Below are 25,775 nucleotides of genomic sequence, written 5' to 3'. Positions count from 1 at the left end.
CACATAACTTTTTGTGATTATCTGGAGATGTGGTCTGGTAAAATCCTTAAGTATGCTAAACTCCTTCAGTATTATTTGTAACACATACATGCTTAGACTTTTTCTGGCTTCTCTTTTTGCCCTGTCAGCTGAGTGACTTCAGGTTACTTCAGCAGAGAACACTTTAAAGCTGTGGACAAGTATTCATTTGGGAGAAAAATTAGAGGCACAAAGGCAGACTGTGGTATAGCAAAGAAAACTGAGCTTGTTTTATGGAAAATTGTAAATTAAGCTTCTAAATCAACTTTTTCAGTTACATAAAATACATTAATACTTAAAACTAAACAACTCAGTGGAAAAAGAAGTTATGAAGTCAACTATTTAGTTATCGACGTGTATATATTAGGGAAAAGTTCTGATAAGAGAGGAATCCTGTACTCAGGAAAATAGCAGGGACCAGGAAATCACTAAAGAAGTTTTTTTGGTAGTGTGCCTACTACCATGTGCATGTTTGCTTATTTATTATGTAGATGCATCACATTATTTTTATGGTTCTGGACCAGTGTAGATGAGCAGCTATTCAGAGTTTGATAGACAGAGCCCTTAGGTTCTAGCTGACTACATTAAAATTTATCTAGCTCAGAAATAGTGGCCCTCTTGAGTGAAGTGAGTTGCAGGTTGTTGTCTAAGTAAACTGACTACTCGTGCTCCTTTCTGCCTGAAAATTGCTCAGTAAACAAATGAACCTTTTGTCTCTCTCAGAAGGTTGTCGGGTATGTCTGGTAATACTGTCTACTGTGGGGAGCCCTATCTATTATGTGCCTAGGGGAAATGAGGGCTGACATGCAGAGAGCAATAGGATTTACCCATCAGCTGTTCTCCGAAGCTCCTTGCCTGCAAGCAGGAAAAAGGAGCAGTAGCAGTTAGAAATCTCCTGATTTTGCCTCCTCCTAAGGGCCATACTGCAGGTTCAAATAACTCTTTTGCATAGTCATCAGGAGAATAGTGTGGCTTATGGGATAGAGCACTGCACTGGGATTCAGGACATCTGGGTTTTATTCCTGGCTCTGTCACTGGCCTTCTGGGTGACTTTGGGCAAGTCACTTCACCTCTCCACGTGTTTGTTTCCTCATCTCTAAAATTGGGATAATGATACAGACTTCCTTTGTAAATCTCAAAGAGCTTTACTGATGAAAAGTTCTGTATAAAAAACTGTGTAACGGGGTTCACTCACCACTCTGGCACCTCCTGCTGGCTGTCTTGGGAATTAGCTCTGAGTGGTAGTGCATCCTCTGCCTCGCCACCATCACTCCTGCTCTAGGACCTATGTCTCTCCAAGGACTGTGGCATCCTCTTCACTGACACAACCCTCCGGCCATGCCACACCCTGTGCTCCCCCCTTCCAGGGGAACTGCAGTCTGTTGTTCAGCCACTTCCCTTACTGGCTACTGCAACAAATTGTCTGGCCACTTCCTTATGGCCCCAGCATCCTCTTTGCCCTTGCCTCACGGCCTCAGCCTGCAAACCCTAGCAGCCAGGTCCCTGCTCTGCTCTGTCCAGGGTGCTGGCAGGTGTCTCAGCCCTCCAGAGACACAGTCCTTCATCCCTGGGCTCCTAGCAGAGAACTGCCTTCCTCTGCCCTGCACCTCCCTTTTTTATATGGGCCAGCTTGGCCCTGACTGGCTGCCCCCTTCAGCCCTTCTCTGAGTGGCTGTCTCTGGTGCAGCCTCCCTAGGGCTCTATTAACCGCTTAGAGCCCAGTGTGGGGCAGGTACCCCATCACAAACTGTGTATTATATTACTATTATGATTCTTGAGGTACTTGTTCCAAGTGAAGGGGGCATGGAAGTTGTTCCATTACTTCAGAGAGTTGTGCTGGGGAGGGGTGCATGATCGCTTTTGCGGCTTCCCTTTGCTTTCATGTCAGAAGTCATTTTTCTGCAGGGAAGCAAAGAAATCTGCAGAGGACATGAATTCTGCATGTGTGCAGTGGTGCAGAATTGCCCTAGGAGTAATTATATGCCAAACAAATAGACTCCACAAGATTTTGCGTCTGTGTGGATTATTGAGAGGATCATAGTCATGAGGACAAACATGGTTTCTGCAAATAAATGCTCCCACATGGAAAGAGGACATGTACTATGCTTGAAAGAATCCAAACCAAGGAGATAGTGCAGGCAATTTATATCCTGGGCCCCTACTTTGGTCAGAAGTGAGACATTTGAGCACTGTTTTTTGGGTTTTTGTTTTTGTTTTTTTTAAATACCTAATAATATTTCATATTTCACTCTTGGACAAAAACAAATACTCTAAAAATTATTCTGCTAGGATGAATGGGCAAATACAATTTTGCATGTCTGAGCTATAAATTTGTAACTACATTAGAAGATGTTAAGGCCCTATAAAGAGAGAATCTAGGAAACATCAAAATTAAAGTGCAAATTTAATTCAGTCTCTCCTCTTATACAGCAACATTATGGTAGTTTCTAATTAAAGTATCACATACTATGTCTAAAGTTTAGGACTATCCCGTAAGGTGCTGAGGTGCCTTCTGAGAGACATCAGCTTCAGTGGGATTTGTCAGGTCCCTCAGTGCACTGGTTGGACAGTGTCCATGTGCATTGAATGGAATGAAATGTAGTGAACAAGATAGGGACCATAGAATCATAGAATATCAGAGTTGGAAGGGACCTCGGGAGGTCATCTAGTCCAACCCCCTGCTCAAAGCAGGACCAATCCCCAACTAAATCATCCCAGCCCAGGCTTTGTCAAGCCTGGCCTTAAAAACCTCTAAGGAAGCAGATTCCACCACCTCCCTCGGTAATACATTTCAGTGCTTCACCATCCTCCTAGTGAAAAAGTTTTTTTCCTAATATCCAACCTAAACCTCCCCCCCTGCAACTTGAGACCATTATTCCTTGTTCTGTCATCTGCTACCACTGAGAACAGTCTAGATCCATCCTCTTTGGAACCCCCTTTCAGGTAATTGAAAGCAGCTATCAAATCCCCCATCATTCTTCTCTTCTGCAGATTAAACAATCCCAGTTCCCTCAGCCTTTCCTCATAAATCATGTGTTCCAGCCCCTAATCATTTTTGTTGCCCTCCACTGGACTCTTTCCAATTTTTCCACATCCTTGTAGTGTGGGGCCCAAAACTGGACACAGTACTCCAGATGAGGCCTCACCAATGTTGAATAGAGGGGAATGATCATGTCCCTCGGTCTGCTGGCAATGCCCCTACTTATACAGCCCAAAATGCCGTTAGCCTTCTTGGCAACAAGAGCACACTGTTGACTCATATCCAGCTTCTCGTCCACTGTAACCCCTAGGTCCTTTTCTGCAGAACTGCTGCCTAGCCATTCGATCTCTAGTCTGTAACAGTGAATGGGATTCTTCCGTCCTAAGTGCAGGACTCTGTACTTGTCCTTGTTGAACCTCATCAGGTTTCTTTTGGCCCAATCCTCTAATTTGTCTAGGTCCCCCTGTATCCTATCCCTACCCTCCAGTGTATCTACCACTCTTCCCAGTTTAGTGTCATCTGCAAACTTGCTGAGAGTGCAGTCCATGCCATTCTCCTCATCAAAAATGAAGGACCAACCCTTAGGGCACTCTGCTTGAAATCGGCTGCCAACTAGACATGGAGCCATTTATCGCTACCCATTGAGCCCAGATTTCTATCCACTTTATAGTCCATTCATCCAGCCCATACTTCTTTAACTTGCCGGCAAGAATACTGTGGGAGACTGTATCAAAAGCTTTGCTAAAGTCAAGGAATAACACATCCACTGCTTTCCCCTCATCCACAGACCCAGTTATCTCCTCATAGAAGGCAATTAGGTTAGTCAGGCATGACTTACCCTTGGTGAATTCATGCTGACTGTTCCTGATCACTTTCCTCTCCTCTAAGTGCTTCAGAATTGATTCCTTGAGGATCTGCTTCATGATTTTTCCAGGGACTGAGGTGAGGCTGACTGGCCTGTAGTTCCCTGGATCCTCCTTCTTCCCTTTTTTAAAGATGGGCACTACATTAGCCTTTTTCCAGTCATTGGGACCTCCCCCGATCGCCATGAGTTTTCAAAGATAATGGCCAATGGCTCTGCAATTACATCCGCCAACTCCTTTAGCACCCTTGGATGCAGTGCATCTGGCCCCATGGACTTGTGCTTGTCCAGCTTTTCTAAATAGCCCTGAACCACTTCTTTCTTCACAGAGGGTTGGTCACCTCCTCCCCATGCTGTGCTGCACAGTGCAGTAGTCTGGGAGCTGACTCTGTTCGTGAAGACAGAGGCAAAAGAAGCATTGAGTACATTAGCTTTTCCCACATCCTCTGTCACTAGGTTGCCTCCCTCATTCAGTAAGGGGCCCATACTTTCCTTGACTTTCTTCTTGTTACTAACATACCTGAAGAAATGCTTCTTGTTACTCTTAACATCTGTTGCTAGCTGCAACTCCAAGTGTGATTTGTCCTTCCTTATTTCACTCCTGCATGCCTGAGCAATATTTTTATACTCCTCCCTGATCATTTGTCCAATCTTCCACTTCTTGTAAGCTTCTTTTTTGTGTTTAAGATCAGCAAGGATTTCACTGTTAAGCCAAGCTGGTCACCTGCCATATTTACTATTCTTTCTACACATAGGGATGTTTTATTCCTGCAACCTCAATAAGGATTCTTTAAAATACAGCCAGCTCTCCTGGACTCCTTTCCCCCTCATGTTATTCTCCCTGGGGATCCTGTTCCCTGAAGGAGTCAAAGTCTGCTTTTCTGAAGTCCAGGGTCTGTATTCTGCTGTTCTCCTTTCTTCCTTGTGTCAGGATCCTGAACTCGACCATCTCATGTTCACTGCCTCCCAGGTTCCCATCCACTTTTGCTTCCCCTACTAATTCTTCCTTGTTTGTGAGCAGCTGGTCAAGAAGAGCCCCTAGTTGGTTCCTCCAGCACTTGCACCAGGAAACTGTCCCCTACACTTTCCAAAAACTTCCTTCAGATCCGTGCCTTATTTGGGGCCAAACTTTATTTAGCAACAGCAGTATGAATAGACTGGAGTGAAGTGAATTTAGCATCTAAAAAGACCTGAGTAGAGAAGATTACAGTTGTAGAGGAGGGAGATTATTAGGGAAATTTGGCTTTCGGGATAGAAAGTAAGAATGATGCCCCAAATTGGTAACACATACTGTCATGTTTTACCTTTCTTGCCTACTCTAGTCTTGTAATATTTCAAAATCATTTAACTTGCACTTGAAAAGTTAGTCTCAAAAGGTTGAGCAAATTCATTATATCTTAATTCGTTTAAGAAGCCATAAATATAAGTGGGGAGTCTATATTCTGTGAAAATCAGAATGCATAGACACAATGGTTATGTTGAATAACATCGAATACATTCTCTGGAATGGGTATTCAAGTGTAACAAGAAGAATGTAGCTAAAATAATAGAATTGACTGGGAAGTCACTATTTTAAAGATTTGTTAAATAATCCTAAATTGGTTTGCTTGCCTAGTTGAATAAAATCATTGTACGAGGTAAAATGGACTTGTACAGCACTTTGTAGAATGCCAGAAATGAAGATATAAGCATTATTTGAATAGTATGCAGAATATTTTTTCTGAATATCTATCATATTGTGCATTGTGGCTGTTTACTGGAGCAATAAATGATGAATAGTGTTTCAGAACTGAAAATAAACATCAGAAATGTGTAAGGATGGATGGCCTGTAATCTTTAGAGTTTACCTATATCTTGTTTTTCTAACAAATATTCCATTCTTTCATTTAAAAAAAAATCATTGTTGTACAGAGAATGTGAAAGTATTTAGACCTTGGATGTTGCACGAGAACTTGCAAGATGAATAGCAAGCACAAGTGAAGGCTAGATATGAGCTCAAGTACAGTTAGGAGTATAGAAAATTAAAACTGGAAAGAATCTCCTTGGTCATCAAATCCAGTCCCTTGCTACTGCAGGCAACTCCATTATATAATCCTATTCATAAATTTATCAAACTCTGTTTTAAAAATAGTTAGGTTATTTGTCACCATTGCTTCTATTAGAAGTTATTTCCATAACTTCACTCCTCTATTGGTTAGCAACCTTCTAAATTAAGCACTAGTGACCTGCTTCAATATTGATTGAAGTTGGTGGGTACTGGATCAGGGTGTGGTTTTAGTCCTCTACACCTAGAAGTAATATTCAAGCCTCTTCTGCTCCCTTACACTCATGAGCAGAGGATTAGCAAGGTGTGGTATGCATGTGGAAAGTAAGCATGAATGAGGAGACATGAGATCAAATTCATTTCTCAGCATGCAAATAAAGCATTTATCTATGCATTCCCATTTTTGGCCTTACTCCTAGTTACTAGGTGAGACTAACCTTGTAACCACATAAAAGTACTTTCAAAAATACAAGGTCCGATAATTTTCCTGTGTTCCGTGTCTTACACATCAATTTTTGACATGCTGTTGTGTGCATCACTTAACATGTGCTGTGCAATATTCAGCATTTTGGCCCCAATTCAACAAACTTCTTACGCACAGGTGTAACTTTAAGTATGTGAGAAGTCCCTCTGAAGTCAATGGGTCCTATAGCCTCATGGGGACTGTACTATCACTTGAACAAACACATGAAAAATGCAGTTCACAGTAATGTGCCCAAATATAATAGTGCCAGTAAATGTGAAAGTAGATCATTTTTAACCATTGGCTAAATAGATTTTCCTTGCTGGACTTGTGCACTCTTCTGTGCAGATCTAAGAGTGTTCATTCATTCATGGAAGCAATATATTCTGATAGAGAACTCCAGTTACTGGTAGGTAAGCTAGCATTCTTTGATTAGACACAGGCACCTGGATGTAGTGTTTCCTTTAAAAAAAAAAGCAATGCAAAATTAGTTTTGTTTGGTGTCTTTAGAAAATACTTCACACAGGCTTACAGCTTGAAAATATAAGCAGCATATGCAGGACTTTATTCAGCAGTGGTAGTGACAACATCTAATAATGGCTGGACATCATAATTCTGTGTCAGGAACACTAGAATATTGGAGAATAGAGAAGTTTAAGAGAGTTAGGAGTTAGATTTAAAGGGACATAGTGTTAACAAGCCATAGAGAAGAGAGATGGTTTGAAAAGGGCTTGTCTGATTTTTTTTCTGCTACCTTGCATATTGTGAAATCATTTACACCTGTGTAAAGTAAGTGTGAATTGTGTGTAATACACTACCAAATGACTATATAAGATGCAAGGCAACAGAAAAAATAAGGTCTCATGCGTCTGCCCTGCATTATGGACAGGGGGGAGAGCTTGGACCTAAAATCAATTACCCAGGTTCAGAAATGGAAGGAGGACAGAATTAAAACTAGTGGAATTCAATGAGTTCAGTGAATAGTCTAGAGAATAGGAAGAGATGAGACTGAAGCACAAGGGACATGATGCTGAAAAGGCCCTTGGAGGCTACCAGGGAGATTTTGCAATGAGTACAGAAATGGACAAGAAGTTAGTGAAGATTTGAGGAGAGGGTTGTGGGACAGGGTGGAATTAGATTTTCCTGTTTCCAGTTATCAGTTGAAAAGAGCTGATGTATTTTGGCCATATTGCAGTTTGGAGATATGAAATAATGTTACAACACCCAAGACAATTGTTGGCTCCATACTCCAGTTGACTTCTGTGATACTGTTAAATCAGCAGCATAGTGCATGTTGGAGCATCCTATGAAGCAGGAGATGGGGATTCTCAGTTTAAGGAGAATTGTACAAGAAAGAGAAGGTGGGGAGGCAATTACAAGTCTATTAAGTGAATGCTGGATGCCTCATTTAACCTTGCCATTTGGGGAATTAATTTGTATTTCTAGAGTTATCATTACTCTATCTGGAGATCACTTTTATGGCAGTGCTCAGTATCCATTGACTAAATATTGGAGTATTTCCCAGTTGTACTCCAGCTCTTGTGAAGAACAGAAGATTCTTGGCAGCTGTTGTATGCAGCCAATTCAAGAACTTGAATGGGTGGTGAGGGGAGTTGCACTGTTTAGTTTTAGTTTCCTGGTAACAAGATTTGTAGCTAGCAAAAAAAGACGAAGGTTTGTCAATATGGATGTTTACAAATGAGAGGAGTTAGACTGGATTTAATTATTTAAAGACATGAAGCCAAATTCAGTCCTGGTGTGAACGAGTGTAACTTCTATTGAAGGCAATGGAAATTACACCAACTTATGCCAGGGCTGAGTTTGGTCCATTGTTTGGTATTGGCCTATTCCTCTATTATAGGGTTTAGCTCTGTAGAGGTGGTTAATCCCTGCATTTTATTTTTTCTTCTATTTCTTTGTTTGCATGTTGATGTAAGTTCTGTTTATAACCCCAAACAAACACCATAACTAAGTTGAAAGTTGCTAAGATATTCCTTGCTTGTTTTGCATATATAAAAACATATTTAGTCATTCTATGGCTATTACACTCTTAGATGGATTATACTTTGGTGGAGAACATTAACATATGTCACCTTTGTATGATTGACCCATCTACAGTGTTTCTCTGAGACAGAATGTAAAGTATTCAACCCAAGGGCTTGGCAGCATGATAATTCCTTGTGGAAGGGGGCAGGGAGGAGGGAGTTTTATGGTTTGCTGACCCCTACTATGTATAAAGTTTTTGTGGAAAATGGAAAATATGGTCTGAACCTCTCAATAAGGCAGTGTGAGATGCGAAAGTATTCCTGTTCTCACTGCCAGCAGCTGGTATGCTGATCATGTATTCCATAATTCTTAGCAAGGTAGTTAGAGAGCCAAAAGAGGTTCTCTAATGACTACATGCTCAGTGGGGTGTTCCATAATTTCTAGCATGAACTGTTGCTAAGGAACCTCAAGTGTTTCCTTAGCTTCTTTATTAAAAGTTCTTTTGCTCAGTGTGTCAGTTCCTGCCAATGGAAGTAGCTGTTTCCCTGTTCTTGTTGCCTTATTAAGGGCTGTTGGTCAGGCTGCAACCTGTCTCTTTGTGTGAAGACCGTGGAAGGACTGTAGTATGGATTTGCTTACAACAGATACTTCCTCCAGCAAAGAGTTCTAAATTTAGCAAGGGGTACATTACAGGAAAAGAGTTTTAGAGAGGTGGTCTTGAAGGTTCATGTTCTGAAGAACCTGAAGGGTATGGTGTGTGGCAAACTCATGTGAAGTACATACAAATTGAACCCTGACGGTGTTGCAAAGCCCCAGTTTTATATTCCAGCTCAACGTAGGTAATGTCTGTGTAGATTTTAACTGAATGCATGAAATCTCTAAACACCTGAAGTGCTGCCATCTGAAAGAAATTTCTTATGTTACAGGGATCAGCTTTTAGCACTCAGCCGCTTGAAGCTTACAATCTTTTCATGACCACAGCCACTGGTGATGGCATCAAACTGTGGGATTTGAGAACACTGAGGTAAGGCCGGATTACTTACATTAGAACTAAAAAGTCAGATATTATCCTTATTCAGAGTCTTCATACTTTCTTAAACAAGTGAGGTATAATTCGTTAATATCTGTACTATGCTCTGAACATATAAGGCATATGCTAACTATTATATGAAGAAAATGGCTAGCCAGCAGTAGCTACAGTAAACTCAAAAGTAGTTTTTTTTTCTTTATAGTAAATATGCAGGACCTGATGTGTCTCTTCGTTACATAAGTGGTTTTTCTACTATTCCAGTATAAAACTAGTATAATGGAGTGCGGAATCAGGCTTGCAATCTTGAGCTTTTTTTTTTCTTTTAAAGGATAATCTCAGATTGTTTAGAATATTAACTGTTTATACAAAATAAAAGTTACATTTTAGCCCTTGGTTGCCCAGGGAAGCTCACTAAAGTAGAAGCCATTGAACAGTCAACATTTGTCAACTATTGCCACATATTTACCTCAGATATCACTTATTTCAAATATAAAATAGTATATTGTGCTATGGCAATGACAGTGTTTCCAAAACATCGTGCCAGCCTACCTGTTGTAACAGATCACCATATGAGCTGGTGTTTAAAATGGGAATGGACTTTTATGTAACTAAATTATTATTATGAATCATGTATACTCAGCTAGAAATGTATGTGGTGCTTTCTAAAATCAGACTTCCCCTCCTCCAAAATACAATCTAGCACAAGAAAAGATCTCCCACTGCCTCTCCCGCAAAAAAATCCCAAACCAAATTAAAAAAAAGAGGAGGGACAGCGGCTCAGAAAAGGGAAGATTTGGGGAGATCTCTGTTGAGGAGGGTTAGGTAGGAAATATTTCTAAAAGAAAAGAGTTTTAGAGCACTGATTTGAAAGAGAGGGGAGGTGCATTGGTTTTAAGTGATATTCTTGGGTTTCTTGTTTTTGTTTTTATTAAATGTAATGTATGCATTGATTATTAGTTTGGTTTTTTTATTAAGGAATACTTGATGTTATTTTCAGTTATTTTGTTTGTAAAAGATCTGTTAAGCCCATAGAAGGGCATGTAAGGTCTTGCCAAAATATGGCGCCTTATTACCCACACCAATGTCAAAAAGTAATAAAACTGGAGACTTCTGTGGTTGGAAACTATTATGTTCCTATGTTTTTGTAATCAGCTGGTCTAACTACTATTCTAGAAGAGTAATAAATGAGTTGAGAACTTTTCACAGATCACTTACCTGCCTTTTCCTTTTTAAAATATTAATATAAGCAAAGCTGGTGAATGGTAAAGTAGTTAAAAATAAAAGCTGGGTAATCAATTAAATGTGTCCTGGGGGGAAGGGAATAATTTATTTATGTTCTTGCTTCTTGTTTAGTTTGGCAGGGTCATTATATTCACTGAGTTCAGATGGCTAAATTAAAAAAAATTTAAAGCAGGTCATTTGTGGCCCACATTTAAGTACCTGTCTGTAAATGTGAACTATAACGCTCACTGGCAGTGACTGTTGTAGTAAAGTTGCAAAAAAGATTGTGTTATCCCCAGCTTTTCACTAGCTTATAACCTTCTAAAATGTTCTCCTGTTCAGATGACATTTTCTGTCCTTGCTCTGCTCACAAATGGAATTTTCTGGAAAAATTGAATTTTTAGTCTTTTTTTAGTTCACGCAAGGAAGAAAATAGTTTACTCTCCCCTTTCTACCTACTCCAGTAGGTGTTATTCACATAGAGAATTAAAAAATGGCTGAGTTTAGAGTGTTCTGATTTATCATGGAAGAAGTCTGCGGTAAAGGGGCATTGAACAGTTATGCACTTTACAAATTTTTGGTTTTATGTCCATAAAGCACAAAACACATGGATTTTCGTCATTTTTTTGTGTATGGGTGTTACTTTGAACATGTCTCTAACATATACATTCTTGACCTGGTTTTTCTTGCTTACACCACTAATCCATCTCAACATTTGCATTCCTTTGGAACAGATCATTTACTCAAAGTTTCTTCTTTGTTGCCCAACATTCAATGCAATACATTAAAACTGGATGTACCACTGTTTTATAGATCTTCCCCTTTTAATCCTACTGGTATTTTCTATCACACTTTTTGGTGGGCAAAAAGTGTTTTAAAGACATCCTGAAAGCCAACATGAAGAACATTTATATTGATATAAAACTCATGGGAAACCCAAGCCCTCAACTGACCAAAATGGAAAAGGACCTTGTGGCAAGGATCCCAGTATTTCGAGATCCAAGGAAGACAACAGGAAACGGAGAAATGGGAAAGGAGGAAAGAATGCATTGCAGCCTGAGTCAACAATCCAGGTCTACCCCTTCCACCGGGAAATGTCTGCCCCAACTGTGAAAAGATCTGTGGATCCTGAATTGGTCTCATTAGCCACCTCTGGATCTGCCAGTGATAACTGGCTATCATTTTATGGAAGACAATCATCAAACTCTGAGGGATTACCAGCGATTTTCCTGACACACATTACACCACTTAACGTCCCTCCATTTGAACCCAGCGTTAATTATCCTAGCTCTAATTTCATCCTCCATTACCCCAGATTCTGGAACCCAGATACTTGAAACTTTTGCATTTTCAGTATTTATCTGCCCTTCTAGTTTCAAGGATAATTTTTCAGTGTTCACATTATTGAAATGCCATACCATATACTATTTTTTCTGTTTATTTTGACCCGATGTCTCTCCAACACATCTCTCCATTTATCAAGATCCTCTTCTAGACTGTCTTTCTGCTCACTGCATAGAATATCATCTGAAGACAGCATCCACCAAGGTGCCTCTTTCTGTATGTTCCTTGTCAGGGTATCCAAGACAAGGATAAAGAAGAAAGGCTCATTGCTGATCTCTGATGCATGCCCATCTTTACTAGCAGTTCATCTGTTTCACCACTAGAAGTTCTCACTATTGACATTGCATCTACATGCATGGCTTGAACAAGCCACACATAAAGTTTTGGTACCACTTTCTCCCTCAGACACCACCATATGACTTCTGATGGAACCAGGGGCGGCTCTAGGCATTTTGCCGCCCCAAGCACGGCAGGCAGGCTGCTTTCGGCAGCTTGCCTGCGGAGGGTCCGCTGGTCCCGCGGCTTCGGCGGACCTCCCGCAGGCCTGCCTGCTGCCCTCGCAGCACCGGCAGAGCGCCCCCTGCGGCTTGCCGCCCCAAGCACGCGCTTGGCATGCTGGGGCCTGGAGCCACCCCTGGGTGGAACTCAGTCAAAGGTCTTTTCCAAATCAATGAACACCATGTGAATATTTTTCCTTTTCTCTCTAAATTTTTCCACTAACTGCTTCAGTGCAAAAATAGCACGTAAATGGGGAAGTATACTGTAAGTCTTCATCAGTATGAATATTGTACAGGAAATGCAGTAATAATTAACTCAACAATAGATCTTTCGCTACCACTCATTTTTGCTTTGTCTGATAGATTTTAAGCGTCTATATAATTATATAATGTTTACAAATCAATGTGAAATGTATGCCACGATGTACCAGTATATCCAAAATCCCAATGAGAAAAATAATTCTGCTATTGTGCTTAAACTAAATTGGTACTCTGCATACAGAAAGTTTCTGTATAAGAATGTTTTAATGACGGTACATTGTTTTGGTGATTCTAGAGGCTACAGCTTGCTGCGAAGACCACAGACTTAATCTTGGCACATAATAAATTTCATAAAGATGTACCATTTTATTCTGTACAGATATATCTGGAAAGTCCATATAATTGAAAATGTTTATAATATAGTGCAGTAATATTTCAGAAACGTCATTCAAGCTGAATTTAGACATATCAAGTTTAAAAGCAATTCACAAATTAATAGTTAAGGTAGGAAAGTGCAGTCCATTGACTGTGCTGTTTCGACATACAGTAGTTGTAGAGAACTATACACTGCATGTTGTGAAGTAGCAGTACAGAAATTGGCACACAGTGTCCAGAACTCACATAAGAGAGAGAGGAGTTTTGGAGCTTCCTGAGTCAAATGAAGTTGGACCCTTTATGTGTATTAACATTAGCAGAGAATTTAAGCACTGGGCTTGAGTCAAATTGGTCTACTAAACTGTGGCTGGAATATTTGCTGATTGGGTGATCCCAGATTTAAATTTACAGGAGTGTTTTTGTCTCTATCCCAGAAAATTTAAATCTCAAACGGAAAAATTCAAGTTGGTAACTTTACATTCTAACTTTCCAGTGTTTCAAATTTGTTAGTAGATTATTGTATTCCTTTAACATCAATTACTCCTATCTGCCTGCAAAAATGATATTGAAGATTTAATTTCTAGTACTGTATTGGTAACTAGGCAGATATTGATCTGAATTTAGCAAAACTTCACAAAAATAAGTGATTGTAACTACCAACTCTGCAGCTAGTTTAAAAAACTACTTTTTAGCCAGCGTTAATTCAGTTTATTTTAATTCCCTTAAAGGTGTGAACGTCGATTTGATGGACATATTAACCGCTGCCACCCATGTGGAATAGCTGTCACTCCCTGTGGGCAATTCATAGCCTGTGGATCAGAAGATAAAAGCGTGCGTAATAATATTTTATGACTTTTATTGCAAACTATAGAGCTGCTTCTAATATATGCACAAAAAGTGTCCTTTCATGCATCCTTCTGGGGCCTTAGATAAGAGCAGAAAAACTGAGATCTTGTGTGCTCTCTTTGAATACCAGGGATCCTATTTCACATTCATCAGACTCTGGGCTTCCCCTCATGGTGTTGGCCAAAATGGTGTTGTCTTTTTACTGTTATGTAATGTGCTGTGTGCCTGTTGGCTGCATTTTCATTTGGTTGAAGAGAGAGAGAGAGAGTGTCTGTATTAGTTTGAGCACTTTGAACCTTTGAGATAAACTTTTACTTACCTTTGAAAAATAGTAGATATGTTTTGGATTCCAAATACCTGAAAGAGCATACATATCTGATTCTTGACATCATAAAGATGTATACATTGCATCTGACATACAGTGCATTTTCTTGCATGGCAGAGAAAATAATTTTCTTTTAAATAGTTCACATTCCATCATTTCTCCTTGAAAATGCAACAGACTCTCAGAATTCAGAACAGTTTTTAAAGGCTTATTTATTACATTTTATGCAATGCACGATTCAGAGTTCTCACCACCACTAACAGTGGATGGCACATAGTGCCAGTTATGGCAATTCCTGTGATGTGCATATTGAACAATAGGAACTGTGTAGAAATTACAAACTCATTTTGCGTAGATTGCCAAACTGCCTTCAAGTGGTGATGACTTTTATTAATGGGTTGGAGATGAATCAGTGACCTAGATGAAAAATGAGAAGGCATTTAGCTGTACTTAGATCCTGTTGGAAATGAATCCCAATGTACAAGTTCAGTTGAGGGTGTTCTTGTTTAAAGATGGTTTCTCTTTTCTCATTGGCTGGTACCATCAGACCCTACTGTCACGTATAATTACTTCTGGTATATGTGCATTTGTTTTAGATGTAGCAGACACTCTCAAATAAAAGCAGACTATAATTTGTACAAGTATTCAAATAATGTAAATTTTGATAGGCTATGCGTTTCTTTGCATAATTTTGACTATACCCTTACGCTTGATAGCAGCCCTTGCTCCATTTCATCACTGATTCACTAGAGGGTAGTTACTTTCCGGCTGGTGATATATATTTTGGGTACTCTGCACCATGTGGGATCAGGTTTCTATTGAACATAAATCTCCTCAAAGCATTTTGGTAGGGAATCTGTTTTACTTTCATCTATACTCTATAAAAAGCAACAAAGAGTCCTGTGGTTACTCTAAGGTGCCACAGGACTCTTTGTCGCTTTTCGCAGCTCCAGACTAACACGGCTACCCCTCTGATACTATACTTTTTATAGTTAACTCTTTAAGGCTATATGAGTAGGATGAGCAAACATTGATCTTAAATTCAGAAGCAAAAGTAACTGCAATAGCAGACTGTTATTGAAACCCTGGCTCCTAACACCATATGCAGGCAAGTGTTTTGGTGCCTGGAGGATCTGTAGTAATTAAAGTTCTGTTGATATTTCTGTTGTCTGAATGCTGGAAATGTGCTTTTCAAAATGTTCTTTGAAAAAAAAAGTCATTTTCAGAAGAGAGGTTTTTTTTTCCCTTTAAGATGAAATATAATTTAAATTGGTGCTTTGAAGTTTCAACTGTATGCTCTTGATTTATATATGATATGTAAATTATTCGTTGAGACTGATAACTAAGGCCCATGATAGGTAGTATAAAAATACATATGACCAGATTGTAAACCCTGTTCTGCTCCCTTTCTGCCTCAAGTCCTGTTGGGATACTGCTGATATGGGAGAGTCCCCAGTAGGTGTGGAGTCAGCTGAGTTAGCTTCTATGCCTCTCTCCTCACCCTTTGGTGCTAGGGGGGATTTGTTGTGGGTGGTGAGTAAAAGTGGTTAGAGCATGATGCATTATTCATTCCAGCTACCACAGCTGGCATATGGTCTTTATGGGACTCTGTCAGCTAGTGCATTTCAGTGCAGCCCCTGGGTTGCTCTAATTTGCATCTGGCTCTGGACAGAGAATCATTGACCTGGTTAGCTTGTTGTCTTTCAACTGGCACTCCTACTCCTATGGTTCTGCTTTACTCATAAGCCAATTGCTAAGAGGTCTTGAACAGGTCAGGAGCCATGAATACAGTGTTATAGCATGCTTTCTCAAGTATAATTTGATATTAGGAAACCTGAATCATTACATCAGGTTTTTAAAAAAAATCATTCATCATATTCTAGGAGTAACAGCAAATGTTTGATGTGCACCTTATTCCTTAACTTTATTATAACCCACTGTTTACTGCAACTCACATTGTTAACAACATAGATCATTGGATAGTGGGATATAAATACTATATATGATGTTTGGCACATTACAGAAACTTGTTAATATCTGTGTGCTTGAGACTGAAAATAAATTAGGGGCTAATCAGTGAAATCTCCGAAAACACTTCAGCTCTTAGCACTCTTTGTTCATTGCCCGTACATTTATACTTCTATGTTTGACTTAAATCAGTCCCAGCACTGGAATTTTGGATATTAATATTATTGCATTATGTGGGTTTAGATATCATTCATCATTTTTTGTTGAACCAGTTTTTCTTGACGATTCAGAAAGTTTAGAACTCCATTATTTGATTTTTACCAAAGGATCTGAAACTATCCAGTCTAGTAGGATAATATTTTAGTTTGTATCCTTTTAGGAGGACTTCTTTAAAATGTTGAAAGTTAATAAACTTTATAATTTGTACTGTTCTTTTTAAATTTAAAAACAAATCAAAGCACTTGACATTCCAGACATATTGTCAAAGCTAATAACATCCCGACAGTTGTATCGAGCTGTAACTGAAACAGTTTTTCAGAATATCTAAAGCCAGCTACTCTTATAGTCCATATTCTATACTTGAGCATCTGCAGAAGCTGAGGAAATTTTTGTAAGGGTGTAAGAAATACAGCAACATGGGCAAAGACCTTATCTTCAAGCACTGGATTCTGGAAAGAAGTTTATGTAACTTTTTTCTCTGCCCAACAAGTCAGTAATGATGATGTATCTTAAAGCCATCTGTGATTCCATTTATCAAGCACAGTGCTTGCACCTCTTCTTTGAACAAATGTGAACTGAATTTGAAACCAAACGAGCCACTACTGTAATATAATTGAGACATTAATCTTAAACTGTCTTTGTATTCACTTTAAGAGAAGTGTTTGACAAGGAAGAAAATGTGTTGGCAACATTGATTTAAAAGCAAAATTGAAACCATATTTCCACGGGGTGCAGAAACAGATCACTGAATCATGTTACTATAAACAAAGAATTGCAGATGCTATCCTCTTTTTGCCCCTTCTTATGAAGTATGTTAGACCTATTTTTTGCTAAGAACAACTCACCACAGCTCCTGTTTGGTTTGAGCAAGAGCTCTGTTTCCTTTTGACTCACTTGGCAGAACTATTACTAGTTAATGATGAGGATTCCAGTGCAGTGGTGTGGAAGCAGTACATGCAGGAGGTCCAGCCCATGGGACGAGGGCCTCTGCTAATTGACCATGTCCTGTCAGAATAAATGCTCTCTGGTGTCAGACAGCAGTTGATAGTGAAGGCAGGATCAGTTCTAACAGAAAAGTTTTCATAGCGTGAAAAATATAAGTTCCAGTAACCAGATACCTGTAGCATCCTGGTCCTGAATTTAGTTAGAATCATGTCCAGTGATTATAGAGCATGCTAAACCAGAAATGTTAATTTTAAAACAGCCTTTTTACTTATGGCTGTCAATTTGATTTTTGTAAATAAATAAATGGATGTGGTAATTTCTTTCAGACCAATCAAATGGATCATTTCAAGTCTCTAAATAGAAAACAATTAAGGGTATGAAACAAAAGCTCCAACCAGTATCAGTGCTCCATTTTGCTGAACTCTGTATAAAAACATTTGCAGAAACATTTGGTGCCCAAAGAGATCACAATCTAAAAGAAGAAGAAAAATCTGAAGTGTATGGGAAATAACTATTTTTAAGCACACATTTCTGAATGCATGTGTGTCCTGGCTTCATTTTCCTATACTGTATTTAATGAGGTTTTAGTTAGCCGACTGGTTTAATTATACAAGAAATTATTTCCTTCGGGTTTCTTTTTCTTTGAATACCTTTGAGTAAATTCCAAGATTGCAGAAATAAAGTGGGGAATGTAGAAATAAAGATTTAGGTCTTTAATTATATTTAGATTCATTTTTTCCAGGTCTCTTTGAACTATAGAGTTTAAGGGGCACAATTTGGCCTCAGTCCTGAAATGCAGCTTGGTAGCATGCACCCCTGTGCCCACATGGAGTCTCAGACTCCAGTGGGACTTTGCCTGATTGCAGTGGTTTACATTGACTGCACTGAAGGACTGAAGCTGTTTTTTAGCATGAATGGTTTCAACCTTAATGACCATTATAATTATGTACATGTTGTGTAAAAAGTTCTAGTCGCTTTTTGCATTTTCACTGTGTATTTCACTGTGCTAAAGGATTGCTTATGGTAATGTAGTTTTAAACATGTTCGAAGCAGAGAATCAAATTTTGGGTGCTCCAGAGTTGAGGGTGCAAAATTGGAGAGTGTGTGGAGCCTGTTCTTCCCACTCCAGTGATCATGAACAGGAGGCAGTCATAATACAGCTGCCCACACACCTTGTTCTAGCATCACTATCAGCATGCAGCAGTCCCGACAGAGGGAATTTGTGCAGACTGCTGGTGTAAACATATTTATGATCCCAACACCTTTCCCATCAGCTTGTGGTTGGAGGGCTGTGGTAATGAGAGTGCAAGTGACGCTGGAGTCATTATCCCTGTTCTTAGTCTTTATGGGCATAATGCCTCCAGCCACTACCGTGCCTATAACACACTTCTTCCCACCACCTAATGCAAGCCTGGCTCTAAGAGTCATAACTTTAGCCAAATTTGTTTCAGACATAAAATTCTGGCTTTGGCATAACATAAAACCTATAGTTTCTTGAAAGCTGACATGTTTAAGCCTAAATGACTACCGAAGTTGCTGTTTTATAGAACTTTAGTTCTAACAACCTGTACATTTTAGTGATGTGCCAACACACATTTACGTGGTTATAATCCTTTTACCCAGCTATAAATCCGGTGCTGTCTCAAAGGTTTTCCCAAATGGATTACCTTCAAACTGGTAACATAAATTCATTATTGTTATTGTGTGATGTTTGTTATCTTTCTCTTATGTAATAGAATTCAAAAACAGTTTTATTTTTGTATGCTCTTTCACCAAAGTGTATAACTTTCTAGATATGTATTACTTATATTATCAGTATGTCTTTGTGAAACAATATAATGCTGACTGACTGCTAATTTTCGTCATCTACTTAACCATATGGTAGCAGTATTTTGGTTCTAAGAATACATACTCTAAAGAATTCTTTCATTTTGAATAGTTTTAAAATTACTTTTCTTGTATTTCCTCCTTCCACCCCCAATTTTGTTAACTGATTTTATTGGATTTGACATTTACAATACATAGCTATTTTAATAATTCATCATTCAACTTGGGTAATGAATTTTAGCTATAATAAAGTGTTGAGTGCTATTCAGCATTTATCTCCTGAGACTGTCTCCTTGTGAGGAAGGATAGTCCACTGGTTAGAGCACTAGCTTGGGCAATAGAATATCTGGGTTCAATTTTTGCTCTGCCACAAGCATCCTATATGACCCTAGGCAAATCACTTAATCTATCTGTGCTTCTTCTCCATCTGTACAATGGGAATAATACCTGGGCTAAATACATTCTATAGAGTGTGAGAGACTTATACTACTGTGATACCTAATGCAGATAGAACACCACTCCTAGGCCAATCTCAAATGCATCTATTTAAAGCAGGGGTTCTCAAACTGGGGTTTGGGACCACTCAGGGTTGTGAGGTTATTACATGGGGGGGTCGCCAGCTGTCAGCCTCCACAAAAAACCCTGTGTTTCATCCAGCATTTATAATGGGGTGTTAAATATATAAAAATGTGTTTTTAATTTATGGGGGGGGGAGTCCGCACTGAGAGACTTGCTATGTAAAAGGGATCACCAGTACAAAAGTTTTGAGAACCACTGATTTAAAGTATATGTATACTTTCTGCCAGGTGGTGACAGCAGCAACAAGGGTCAATATCCAGGGGTTTCTCTTAATATTACAAAACAGAACTGTCTTGAGCCCCATCCAGAAATCTAGAAAAACTAAACACTACACCGGGCACCTGTAAAAGGCAATACTTCCCTACCCGCAAGCACTGAATCTGTGTATAACAAAAGAAAACTTTTATTAAGACGAGAGGTAACACAGCATTAATTTGGGAGAACACAACAATGATTCAAAAGTATGTACACAATAAGTAAACACCTACCCCCACAGAATCTTGGGCACATTTTGCCTTAGTTTCCCACCTTGCAATATGAAAGTCCAGTGGACAAGTGTCCCTTCAGTATGCCACTCTCCTTTTCCCGCTTTTGCACCCTGCTCACGGTTTGTTAGGTTAGGGTCTAGGTGTGCATTCGGGTGGGTTCACCTCCAACTCCTGAGGGGAAGTGTGTGTGCTCAAGTGATGTTTCCACCTATGTTCACTGCTGTCATTGCGGCTGTTGGCTGCAATGCTATGTTCTGAGGTTCCACCACCTAACCCAGTTCTTAGTGATTTCACTAGTTAGCAGGGAACCTCACTGCTGCTGCCTCCTCTTCATTTTTTCACCATAATCCTGTCCCCACACCAAGACTAAGACTCAGCCCCCTAGATCAGCTTATCAGTGATTACAGCTCTAGTCGTCATTAACAAGAAACGAGGACTCTCAATTGAGCCTAATCAACTGTTTGTAAACGTTGGAGGGAAAAGGTCCTATGGCATCTAGGACCCTTTAAACAGAGTTCACACCACCATGTAGAAACACCTGTTCCCATCCTTTCTGTTGTTCAGATGGGACTGGCATCACTCCCGCCCCCGCACAGTGAGTGAGGATCAGTTGAGGGTGATTTCTCAGTTAGGGCATATTAAATACAGTTCTTCTGCCCTTTAGTCATACAGTAAAAATAACATTGTATTATCCCTGTGTCCAAGACTTAGGTGAATTTTAACCAAAAACAGTCAAAATTGATCACTTTGGCAAAGCAGGTCTGTCTGCTGATCACCTAGAATGAACAATAGGTGTGTCTATGCAAATGTGGTCTGTTCCTGAGGTCTTTTCCCCCAGTTCATCAGTAGATAACAGGAGAGAGCTCATTCAGACCACTGGCTTACTGAAGACATACAATATTGTCTGACTATATAATGGCTCCTTAAGAACCTGGATGGCCTTCCCGTGGACTGCAGAGACATGAGAAATGACTTTTTTCTTCATGAAGTCCCTTGTCACTAAGACGGAGAAACCCTTGGCACAGATCTCTATGATAAATAGCCTGTAAGTGCCAGAAGCAATTCAGCTTTCTTTTTTTTTGTTTTGTTTTTGTTTTGTTTGGGAAGGATATTTCTCTTTCAGCACTGAGATCTGGGTATATAATAATCTGTGAATGTTGGCACTCCATTTTTCCAGTTTGTAGGGCTTTGAAGGATAGTTTTCTGTCTATATATTATTCACTAAAAGTTCCATTCTGTATAGTAATTGGAAGATTTAGAGGTAGATTTTCTCCGATTCTGTCTTCTTCCTTTCTGGTTACAAGTGGCCTGATCTAACTCCCATTCAAGGTCAGTAGAAGGACTGCTATTGGCTCAAGTGGAGCTGGATCAGTCTCAAAGTGCTTTGCTATTTTTCTTTTCTTTCTAGAATGAAAGGGATGTTGCTTAATGCATTTTACTATGCTCAGTCTGCTAGAAAAATTCTAACATACACATTGTTCCAGAATCCCAAATGTTTGTTTTTTTTCCCTTAGAGATCAGAATGATTTCTGGCTAATGGTTGGTACTATTTCTGTTAGTTGTTGGTCAACATTTTGCCTTCTTCTGTTTTTAAGATTTGTATTTCAAGTATCTCAATATTCTTCCATTACACTTAGCATGTAAAGGATTTTAACTTTTTGCTTTTTGCAATTTAACTTTCTAACCATAAATAGACTGACAGTGTCCCTCTTCTTTGATGTTTGGTTGACTGAAGTTACTCCATAAATACCAGAGCAACATACCTGTTAAAAATGTCCCTCTCAAATTCTCATAATTACAGAAAATTTGCTTAAAGTTGGTTTACTGTGGGGTTTTTTTTGTTTGTTGTGGGTTGTTTTTTTTTTTTTTGGGTGGGGGATGAAGTGCATCTAAAGTATTTCCTGTTAACGTAAGGTTTAAAATTTATTTATTTTTATTGGCTAAATACCTACTCATGTTGTCTCTTACACACTTGAGTGGTTGCTACCATTTGGGTGACATTGGTGAATACAAACATCTGTTTTTAGTAGCCATCTCTTTCATTTAAGATTGAAATGTTTCTTTAGTAATTTGGAGTTCTGATATCTGAGGTAATCATTTTAATCACCACCTCAGCTACTTCATGATGACAGAATATGAATGGACAGAAGTGTCAGAATAGTTGTGAATATCACACTGTAGATTGGATCCCCAATCCTAAAATCTTTGGAACAAGAAACAAAGGCCCGAGTTCATCAAAGGCATACCATCCAGATTCTTTTCATTTTTCCATCTCTAACAAAATAATTGCAGAGAAAAGATGGTCTTGTGGGTACGCACTGCATTGAGACTTGAGAGATTTGGGTTAGTTTCCTGGCTCTTCTATAGACTTCCTGTGTCATGTTGGGAAAGTTAGTGAATTTCTCTGTGCTTTAGTTCCCATGTGTAATATTGGGATAATGATACATCTTCTCTCTCACCCCTTGTCCATCTTATCTGTTTAGATTGTAAATTCTTAGACGTAGGGTCTGTCTCCTACTAAATGTTACCATGGCGCTAAGCACAGTGAGACCCCAGTCTCAGTCGGAGTGTCTAAACACAATCATAATACAAAGTAATTGGCCAAATAAAGTCAGGCCAAACCCTCAACTTGATGGCGTTTCTCTATTTCTCTGTCTGTAACATGATAATTTTTGAAGACTACATCTGATCAATTCCAAAATTTCAAGGAATGTTCTAGCTGTCTGAGAAGAACCTTATTGATTTGGTGATCATCAAAAAACATGATTTCCACTAAAATCAGAAAAGAGTTAATGGAAAATTTGCAAGCAGCTCTACCCTAATCCCTAATCTTCACCCTGTATCCCACTCTCCCATCGCCCACTCCTAAACCTCTTGGCTGTTCCAGTTTTCCTCCCCTGCCTGCCCGGAGCTCTGCCCCCCATTTCTCCCCTACCAAGGTCCTCCATTCTTCCCCCTTCCATTCTTCTGGTGATCCCATATGTCAACATACTTTTCACTAGGAGGGTGGTAAAGCACTGGAACGGGTTACCTAGGGAGCTGGTGGAATCTCCATTCTTAGAGGTTTTTAAGTCCCAGCTTGACAAAGCCCTGGCTGGGATGATTTAGTGGGTGTTAGTCCCGCTTTGAGCAGGGGATTGGACTAGATGACTTCCTGAGGTCTCTTCCAACCCTAATATTCTATGATTCTATGAACACTGCACTGCTCTTTGTGTCCCCCTACATCCCTCTTTTTAACACCAAGAAGCTGCCCAGTTGAAAGACCTTACATCTGTATTTCCTAATTTTTTGACCTTGCCAGTTACAGTCCTGTCTTGAACCTTTTCAGTTCAGGGTAATGTTTTTTTTAAAGAAGTTTGCATTGGGACAACTCCAGCTTCCTCTAGATCTCTCTGGTTTCTTGGATCCCTATCCATTTGGGTTTGGACATCATTTATGGTACAGAGATGGCATTAATATCCTTGATTGATATATTTCTGGTGACTGACAGAAGTCAAATGTCTATAAGAATTTTATTTGCACCTTCAGAAGTTGACTTAATATTGTTGACTATGATGTAATGTTGACTTTCATGCAGGATTTGGCAGGGTTAGGTGGGATTTTTCTTTGGGGCAAAATTCCTTTCTCTCTCTCAAAAAATCTGGGGGTGATACTATGGAATTGTTCTTTGGCCTAAAGTCCTCACATCTGGAGTCCCTCAGAGTTCCATTCTATCACTCTTCCAGTATAACGTGTATGGGAGGCTGCTGTAGAGAATCTGAGGCATTTTGGGTTGCAGTGTTATGGGTATGCCAATGATACTCTGATACTCTGACTATAAATGCAGTCTAGGAAGTTCAGGTTTTGTGCCTTTTTTCAATGGATATTACACAGAGATCTGGATAAAAATGAGATTGTTGAGGATTACCGTGGAAAGGATGGTGGTACTGGTTGATAGATGGAAGAACTGAGGGGGATTGATGGGGATTGTGATGGCCCCATTCCATATATTGGTACAGTAAATCTGTTTCTTGCAAAGGAAGGATCACATGCTTGGTTTACTTTTCTACTCCTGACTCTTTGGTTTCCCAGAGAGCAGTGATGGTTTCTAGTACTTTTATGCATCCGGGGTTAGCTAAGAGATTGCTATGTTTCCTTACTAATATGAACCAGGCCTTTGCCACCTCCACAATGATAGGGATAATATCCCCCCCACCCCGCTTATAGGCCCAGAATTTTAAGCGTACCTTAACCCCCCGTTGCTGCTTGGCGTAATTTGTAGGCCTTAACCCCTTGCCCTACTAGCATATATAAGCAATGAGTTTAATACTTCTGCAAAATGTGTTTGTCTGTATAAAGGGCACCAGGAAGTAAAGCAAAAAGAGGAACCAAGCGGCCCTAAGGTGCCCAGCTGTAATACGCAGAGTCTAGCAAGAGCTTTTGCAGAAGTAACCGCAAGCAGGGGTCTTACAGGCAGGCAGACTACCAACGAAAACCACATTTGGGACAATAACAGGAAAAACCTTAGATGGTAACAGGCTCGCTAATGATAGGGATAATATCCTAAAGGCAAGGCAGCTACCCCCACCTTCTTTGTGTGGGGCCATGTTGACCTTCCCTTTATGCATATCGGAATTTTAATAAAGGTGCCTCAGTGTGTGTCTGACCCAAAATCAATGGTGGTCAATTTTTCCACGACAATTTGGGGGCTCGTCCAGGATTTGAACCCGGGACCTCTCGCAACCCAAGCGAGAATCATACCCCTAGACAAACGAGCCAAAATTCTGGGCCTATAAGCGGGGTGGGGGGGGATATTATCCCTATCATTGATATTATCCCTATCATTTCTAAGGTTTTTCCTGTTATTGTCTCAAATGTGGTTTTCGTTGGTAGTCTGCCTGCCTGTAAGACCCCTGCTTGCGGTTACTTCTGCAAAAGCTCTTGCTAGACTCTGCGTATTACAGCTGGGCACCTTAGGGCCGCTTGGTTCCTCTTTTTGCTTTACTTCCTGGTGCCCTTTATACAGACAAACACATTTTGCAGAAGTATTAAACTCATTGCTTACACATGCTAGTAGGGCAAGGGGTTAAGGCCTACAAATTACGCCAAGCAGCAACGGGGGGTTAAGGTACGCTTAAAATTCTGGGCCTATAAGCGGGGTGGGGGGGATATTATCCCTATCAACATAGAGTTTAGAAGCAGCACAATCTTTTATGATGACTCAAATCTTCAGTTAATTCAAAATGCAATGGTTCACTTGCTCAGTGGAAATGGGTGAGCAGAAGCACAATACACCTGTGCTGCCTGGCTTACTGTTCGATTCTAGGTCAGTTCAAGTTTTTGGCTTAATCTGTGGGTACGTCTACACTACGGGACTATTCCGAATTTGCATAAACCGGTTTTGTAAAACAGATTTTATAAAATCGAGTGCGCGCGGCCACACTAAACACATTAAATCGGTGGTGTGCGTCCATGGTCCGAGGCTAGCGTCGATTTCTGGAGTGTTGCACTGTGGGTA

General features: G+C 39.8%; 1 protein-coding gene across 15 annotated transcripts in view; it reads left to right on the top strand.

The window, feature by feature from the left end:
• The window catches only part of WDR27 (WD repeat domain 27), a 227,850-nt gene that overhangs the window by 86,331 nt on the left and 115,744 nt on the right, over positions 1-25,775 (top strand). For all 15 annotated transcript variants that reach the window (XM_045008729.1, XM_045008731.1, XM_045008728.1 and 12 more), the window contains exons 22-23: positions 9,280-9,377; positions 13,810-13,912. In XM_045008729.1, coding sequence (XP_044864664.1) covers positions 9,280-9,377; positions 13,810-13,912 — 201 coding nt within the window. The remainder of the gene's footprint in view (positions 1-9,279; positions 9,378-13,809; positions 13,913-25,775) is intronic.

Source organism: Mauremys mutica, chromosome 3, assembly GCF_020497125.1.
Source record: "Mauremys mutica isolate MM-2020 ecotype Southern chromosome 3, ASM2049712v1, whole genome shotgun sequence".
Lineage (NCBI taxonomy): Eukaryota > Metazoa > Chordata > Testudines > Geoemydidae > Mauremys > Mauremys mutica.
Note: the sequence above shows the minus strand (reverse complement) of the source record. Positions and strands in the feature narration are given on the sequence as shown.